Consider the following 7621-nt stretch of genomic DNA (forward strand, 5'->3'; position numbering starts at 1 on the left):
TCCACTCTAGTCCTCTGTGGCCAGGAGTCCCCAGGAGTCCCCAGGTCTTGCCACACTACTGGCCAACCAGGTCTCCACCTGGGTTCACAGGAGTCTGTTGAACGTGGTAGGACTTAGCTCGCAGCTTCATTGCTGTTTTTCCCTCACTTCCCCTTATTGGTGACAGAGTGCATGTCTTCTCGTGTATTCCCCATGAGTCTTAGTCTTGGAAGGGCATTTGCCCTGAGGGGACCTGACCACTTGCCTTGATGTCTCCTGGGCGAACAGCTTGCTTGCTGTTGTAGTAATCAGTTGGACTGCTGTTATTGTTTTGAAATTATCCCGTCGGTCTTTCTTTCAAGAAGTATCTTCTGTTCTTCTAGCCGCTCTAGGCTGGTCTGTTTGTCCTTTCAAGTGGAAATTTCCCACCTCAGAAGATTCTGGATGTGGTTCAGGATTCCACCTATGTTCTTATGTAACACAGAGGCTCCACAGGAAGCCTCCTTCACTGGGCACGGTGTAGCCCCATTTTAGGTATTCCAATCAGTTATAGGCAGAAGACGGACTTACAAACTTTCTATGATGATATTTCTGGCTATTCATTTCTCTCCCCCTCAAGTGTCTATTTTACAATGGTAGACAAGGGAAAACAAGTTTCAATAGACAACCAAGCATCTTAACATTATTTCCCCCCTTTTACCCATTCCAACCATGCCTGAATCCCTGTATCCCAGAGCCCTGTTGTTCCAGAGTTGGGCATACATCATTATTTACCTCTGTCCCACTCAGCCCGTGTAAACCTGCCTAATTGTTCTCCCATCCCCCTCCCACTTCTAATGTGTTCCTTTGCCTCTTTTTTAAAACAAAAATTAAAACAAAATAAAACCCTTTTTATGGTGCTACATGCCATTGTTTTCTGTTTAAGAAATCCTCATAATTCATAAAGACATTTTCCTATATTTTCTTCCAAGCATTTTAATGATTTACTTTTCATATTTAGTAATTTAATCTACCTGGAGCTTGTTTGTATGAGATGATGTAGGACTCTAGCTTTGTTTGCTTAATTTTGAATGGAATTTCTATATTACTACATATGTAGGCAGTTCTGTTTTGGTTGCTCTGAATGACTTTCCGTGTTATGATTTTCAGTATTAGAAGTTTTAGATCTTTTCCCATTGTCTGGGACTTTGCCTTGGCTGCTGGGGGAACCAGAACTATAGTGTTTGCTTTGATCCTAAGAGAACCTTTTCATAGATAGTGTAATTCAAGTATGTTGTTGTTGTTAGATGCTATTGAGTCTGCATAGTGCTAGAATATGCAGTCATCTATTCACTTAATCATTATGAATCAATTACCCAATCAATGAATGAATCAATGAATGAATTCCAAGCTACATGTGACTCATTATGTTCCTTCAGTGTGAAAACTCATGTCCTTATTAGATTTTGGAAAATATTTTGGCATTGTTTCATGTAAAAGTACTTCCTGTCTATTGCCTTCTTTAGGAACTTTTTGTTGTTGTTGAACTTTTTATAGTGAATTGAGTCAAGCTTTATAGACAAGATTATCAGCTTTACATTCAACCAATCCTACACTTTGTTTCATCTCAATGATTGCAATCCCTTCCATACAACAACAGTGATCCCACTTTCTCTGTGTGGTTCCTGTTTCCACTCCACCCTCCTTCCCATCCCTTCTCAACTTTGTCCTTAGGTAAATAAATGGTGTCCTTTTGATCTTGGGTGACCGACTGTTCCATGGTGAGCAGACCTTCCTAGTGTTGTTGTCCCCCTTGGATACCTATCTACTGCTGTCAGAAAATGGGGTCACAAGGGGGAGTTCCATTCCAGACCTAAGGGTGGTTGAGGGCCATACTCTTGGGTTCCTTCTCCAGTCTCTGACCAGTAAGCCCAGACTTTTTTGGTTTATTTTTTCAGTTATAATTTTGGGTTTTGTTCCACATTTTCTCCCACTCTATCTGATCTGAAACCTTTCTTTAGGAATTCTAACTATTTGTTGGGGTTTCTCATTGTATCTTTGAGGTCCCTTAACTTTCCTTCATGTTTCCTTTTTATTGGTGTCACTTTCTGTGTGGCCCTTTAGCTCCCTCCTCGAAGTCCCTCATTTTCTTCTTCAGTGAGTCTAATCTGCTAGACCAGTGGGACTGGGAAGGCCCACATGGGACAGTAATACCACACATAAATAGTATGACTTTGGCGCAAACAAGAGCTTGGACACAGACCTAGTGAGCAAAAGCAAGCCATGTCCTTCCTGAGTCCTGGAGAGATAAGGTCAGACACGGGTCACCTGCCACACGTGATGGGAGCTGAGCCAGCTTCATTTTAGCTGGCAGCTGTGCTACCCTGGTATTTTTAAGAATTATATGATGTTTGATTTAATATTAATGTCCATGAGTTTACTTTTCATTTATAGCTTCTTGGGATTTTCATGGAAATTAAAAATATATAAAACATTGCTGTATTTGAGTAGTGGGTTTTCTTTAAATAGCATGTTTAGAGCACCTATCTTAGATTTTGAACAGTTAGACATAGCTTCAGAGATGTTTCTGGGACCAAGGATTACTGTCAATACATGTTTGTACTTTAAGACCTGAACTGTGGACCCTGTAAGTGGAAAGTCACTGGATTTTTACCTGGGGTGGGGTGGGGTGGAATTGTACTCATGGATTCTACTTAAAAGACCACTTTATAGCATTTAAGAGCAAAGATAGCAGTTTGAGGACTAAAGTGCATCTAAACCATGGTGTTTTCACTTGCCTCACAGACATGAGGAAGTTGGTCAAAGAATAAGGAAGACCATAGACAAATATAGGTGCATTTGAGTTACGGTGTTGAAGCAGGACTGCCAGGAAAAACAAAGAAATCTGAATTGGAAGAAGTGCAGCCAGAATGCTCCTTAGAAGCCAGGATGACAAGACTTCATCTCTCACATTTCAGGCATATTTATTTTCAGGATGGAACAGTTTCTGAAGAAGGATATCATTCTTGGTAAAGAGAAGGGTCAGCAAAAAAGGGAAAGACCCCCAAGGAGCAGGATTGGGACAGTGGCAGTAGCAATGGGTTCAAGAGTAACAATTGTGAGAAAGTTGCAGGACCAGGCAGCATTTCACTCTGTGGTGCAGATCTTGTAAGTTGCAGTGTGGCTATTATTAGCCAAGGTTGTAGGTACAGTGTTTCTTTCTCCCGCCTACTGCTGGGTCTCTGTAGCGATGGTGTGCAGAGTCTCAGGAAGACCAGCCCTCTGACGGCCGTGGGCAAGTGTCTTACCAATGTTTGAACCTAGCCCTTCGTCTCCATGTTGAGTAATGAGAATGACAATATCTGTTTTTTGCAGAGTGCCCCAATGGGCTGGCTAAGTGAAACATAGACACTATTACCACCATTTGCAGAGGAGAAATTTATGGCTTGGGAATGTGGCTGTGAAGTGGATTTCTCAGGTCCTCAAACTCAGCAGAGTTGGGAGTGTGACTCATGCTTTCTCGAAGGTACCAGGCTGGTTTAGTCTGGTTTTTCTTTTCAGTCAGTCAGCCAGTCAACTAATCAACCAACTAATGAACACCCACCCACCCACCTAACCAATAACGTTGTTGTTAAGTGCCTTCAAGTTGGTTCTGAATCATAGCAGCCCTGTATACGGTTTCCAAGGAGCGGCTGGTGGATTTGAACCACCCACCTTGTGGTTCAAACTGACCTTGCGGTCCAGTGCATTATCCCGTAGTGCCAATAGCCAATCAGTGTTTAGTTAACTAAGCAACAAATTTGTCAGCAACCACCCACCCAACCAATAACAATCAATCAATACTTAGCCAGGCAACCAATCTGTCAACCAACCAGTCTATTAATAGTAACCCACCCACCCAGTAACAACCAATGAATACTTTGTCAACCAAGCTATCAACCAACCAATTTACTAACAACCACCCACCTTACCAATATTGTTGTTGTTGTTGTTCAGTGCTGTCAAGTCGGTTCCGACCCATAGTGACCCTGTAGAGGGTTTCCAAGGAGCAGCTGGTGAGCTTGAACCACCGACCTTACAGTTCAAATGGCTTTGCAGTCTGACACATTAACCCACGGTGCCACACCAGGACTCTTTACCAATAATAGCCAAGCAATATTTAGTTAACCAAGCTACTAACCAATCAATGTATCTATAACCACGCACTAACCAACAACAAAAAAATTAGTGCTTAGTCAACCAAACAATCAATCTACCAACCAAATCAACCACCCAATAACAGCCAATGTTTAGTCAACCAAGCAACCAACCATCTATCTGTCAATCACCACTTACCCACCCAAGAACAGCTAATCTGTATTTAGCTAATTTAGCAACCAATCTACCAACCAACCAATCTGTCAACAATCAGCCATCAATAACAAACATTCAGTACATAGCCAAGCAACCAGCCTACCACCCAACCAACCAATCTGTCTACAGCCAGCCACCCACCAAGCCTGGGGGGGTACTCAAACTTGTCTGTTCAGTATTGACATTTTGGAGGACGTGAACATACTGTTTCCTTTTCTGAAGAGCTGTCTGTCTGTGGCAGCTCATAATTCCACAATATTCACCTGCTTAACTAAATCCATATTTGATTGTCTTTACAATTTGACAATCTGATTGTCTTTGGATACCTCAAGCCCAGCCCAGGGGCAGGCACAATAGTTATTGGCTGGGATGAGGCTGACGATTCAGTAAACATCACATTCCCAGCAGTGGGAAATATCAGATACAGCGCTGTGGAAGGAATGAAGGAACTCTAATCAGAAAGGTAAAGAGGGTCACATTTTTCTCATCATCTACAGGGAGCCCAAACCCAAACCCACTGCCCTCGAGTTGGTTCCGATGCTTAGAGACCCCATAGGACAAAGCAGAACTACCCAGGGGGTCCCCAAGACAGTAAATCTTCATGGAAACAAACGACAGGGAGGCCTCTAAGGTGAGGACACACACTGGTGAGGACTGTCCTCAGTACAACCAACCATACAGACCAAAAGGGTCTGTTCCAAAAGCGAAGTGGGAAAGAAGAGAGGCTAGAAATGGGGAGGATGCAGCAAGAGTGCTGTTACACTGAGGGGGCTGGCAACCAATATCACGACACAGTGCTTACATATTGTCAAATGGGAAACTAATGTGCTCTGTAAACTTGCCCCACAACCACAGTGAGAAAAAACAACCAAAAAAGCAGTCTTTACAGAAACACGTTATCACTGCTGTCCCCCACGGAGCAAGTGGTAGGCTTGAACCGCGGGCCTTTCAGTAAGGCAAGCGATTAACCACCCGTGCCACGAGGACTCTTCCCGCAGAGGTTCCCTCCCGTGTTGGAGCTGATTTCGCAGGGAGGCTTCCACCTCCTCACTAGTTCTCACTGGGCTGTGTTCTGGACAAAGGAGCTGGGGCAGCGGAAGGCGCCCCTGGTCGAGGTCAGGGGTCTGAGTCCAGCTGAGCCACTAACACCTTGGGTGGCCCAACAGCACTTATTCCATCAGCCCTCCTCTCCCGCCCCTTCATTTTATGCACAAGGTCACTGAGGTCCCAAGACCCAAGTTAGCCCGGGTGGAAGGCCTTTTCCAGCGCTGTCATTTCCAGTCTCCCCCGAGTGCTTATTAACAGAACCTTTCCATGTCTCCGCCCGCATTCCACTGTCCTCCCCAGAGTCCCGGCCCCTCGGGCAGGGAGCGGACACACGTGGGACGCTGCCCTCCGTCCTCCCCGGCTCGAGGCCACATCGTGTCGCCGGGGAGAGGCGCCCACTGCCGGTAAACGTGCGCTCCGGGGTTGCGTATCGGTTACAGACCTCACGGTTCACAGTCTGCTCGGAAATGAGCCCCTTTTTTTTTTCTTTCTTAAAAGCCCAGACTCGAGTAACCGCCGCTTAAATGTATGGTTGGAAAGTCTTGGCCTCCAACGCAGACCACACAGTGGATCTCCCAGCGAAACCCAATGCCCCGGGTTGGCTGGGTTTCACCCAAGACACCGCTGCAGGAAAACATGTACTTGGAGGACACGGCATCTTTGTGTCCAGTCCCATGCCGGCCAGTAGGCTGGCTGTGGCCAGGCTCGCTGCTCTGCCTGCAGAGGTCGGAGGGCCAGGCGGGAGAAAGAGCATCCCCCAGCCTCAGTCTCTGCCACACGCGTGCGCGCACTTGGCACGAGCCCCCGCCAGGCCCAGACCCCAGCGCCAGCCCACCACGCCTCCGCCACATTCCGGGAGGCCGTTCAGCGGGCGGCGCGGGCCCCATTTTAATCAGCTCGTTTGCCGGCTCAGGCCAAGAAAACGCTGTAAAGTCAGGGGGGACGCTGGCATCTGTTTTGCCCCACAGAACAGAGCGAACATTGTCCCCCTGCGCGGCGCTCTGCAGCCCTCATTTCTGTTGACCATACAAATGGTTCTAATCAGCTTGCAGAGCCTCTCCGTGGCGGTTAAAAATGTTTGCGCTCTGCATTCTTGGGCAAATTACCCTCCAACCTTGCATGTCACCTTCCCACCCAGCCTCCACAGCTGAAACAAAAGGGAAGATTGAGGCTCAGAGTTGGACTTAGTGTGCGTGCGCGTGCGCGCGAGTTCCCTTCATTAAAAAACAAAAAAATAAAAAGAGGTGCTGTTGAATGGATTTCAACTCACGTGTGTCAGACCCTATGTGCGTTAGAGTAAGAGCGAATATAGGGTTTTCAGAGTCTGGTTTCCCAAAAGCTCCAGGCCTCTCTTCCAAGGTAATTCTGGGGGACTCGAACCTCCAGCCTTTGGATTAGCTGCTTAGCACCGTTTGCATCACTAGGGACACTTCAGTTTTTCATCAGCTGAAATGTCCTTGTAAGTAATGCCACCCTTGCCCATGGGGAGGTTAACATGTGGAATGCCGGGACATGATTGTGCCCATGGGATCCAGGTATGCACGACAGGAGCAGATTTGTCCGTGACCCAGCCCAGGTTACGGATGCTTTGATCGGTCTGCTCCTACCTGAACCTCCTTGTGTGGGGCTGAAAACGTACCTGAATCCTTCTCTGCAGAGGAGATGGGACCTCCGTGACCCCTGGACACCTAACATGTTCCCTCCTTCATTAGAGAGCTCTCAGAGGTCAGGTGTCAAACCTAATGGCCTTTTTTTGCCAAACCTTCTGTTAGCAAAGTAGAAAGAGGGAAGACATCATCATTACTGAACAAAGTGGGATTTGTTGGTTCAGAGGTAGAGTTGATTTGGAGGGATGAGGGTGTCAAGTTCTAAAACAGAGACTTTAACTCTCCCCTACACTGGCAAATAGGAGCTCTGGTAGCATAGCGCTTCCAAGTTGGGCTGCAAACCTTAAGGTCAGCAGTTCGAAACTACCAGCCACTCCACGGGAGAAAGACGAGGCTTTCTGCTCCCGTAAAAATTTACAACCTTGGAAACCCTATACACAGTCGCTATGGGTTGGAACCGACTTGACGGCACTTAACAACAACAACAACAACACTGGCAAAAAGGGGTTAAAAACGTTTTTTGAGGCAAAAGTAAAACCATTCAAGGTTCTTTATTGTGGGCTAAGCTGATAAGAAAATGAAGCAGCAGAGAGCAGCGTAATGAGAGATTTTGAGGGTGAGCTCCCAGCTTGGCATTCGCTGGTTGTGAGACTGTA

At 46.3% G+C, this 7621-nt stretch overlaps 1 protein-coding gene across 1 annotated transcript in view; it reads left to right on the forward strand.

Moving 5' to 3' along the window:
* LOC102829684 overlaps positions 1-5766 on the forward strand; it is a 105158-nt gene extending 99392 nt beyond the window's left edge. Inside the window, exons 11-12 of the mRNA XM_006860279.1 lie at positions 5310-5426; positions 5659-5766. Of these exons, the coding sequence (XP_006860341.1) occupies positions 5310-5426; positions 5659-5766 (225 nt within the window). The remainder of the gene's footprint in view (positions 1-5309; positions 5427-5658) is intronic.
* Positions 5767-7621: the final 1855 nt, after the last annotated feature.

The sequence above is a fragment of the Chrysochloris asiatica genome, unplaced genomic scaffold (genome assembly GCF_000296735.1).
Source record: "Chrysochloris asiatica unplaced genomic scaffold, ChrAsi1.0 scaffold00037, whole genome shotgun sequence".
NCBI classification, from domain to species: Eukaryota; Metazoa; Chordata; class Mammalia; order Afrosoricida; family Chrysochloridae; genus Chrysochloris; species Chrysochloris asiatica.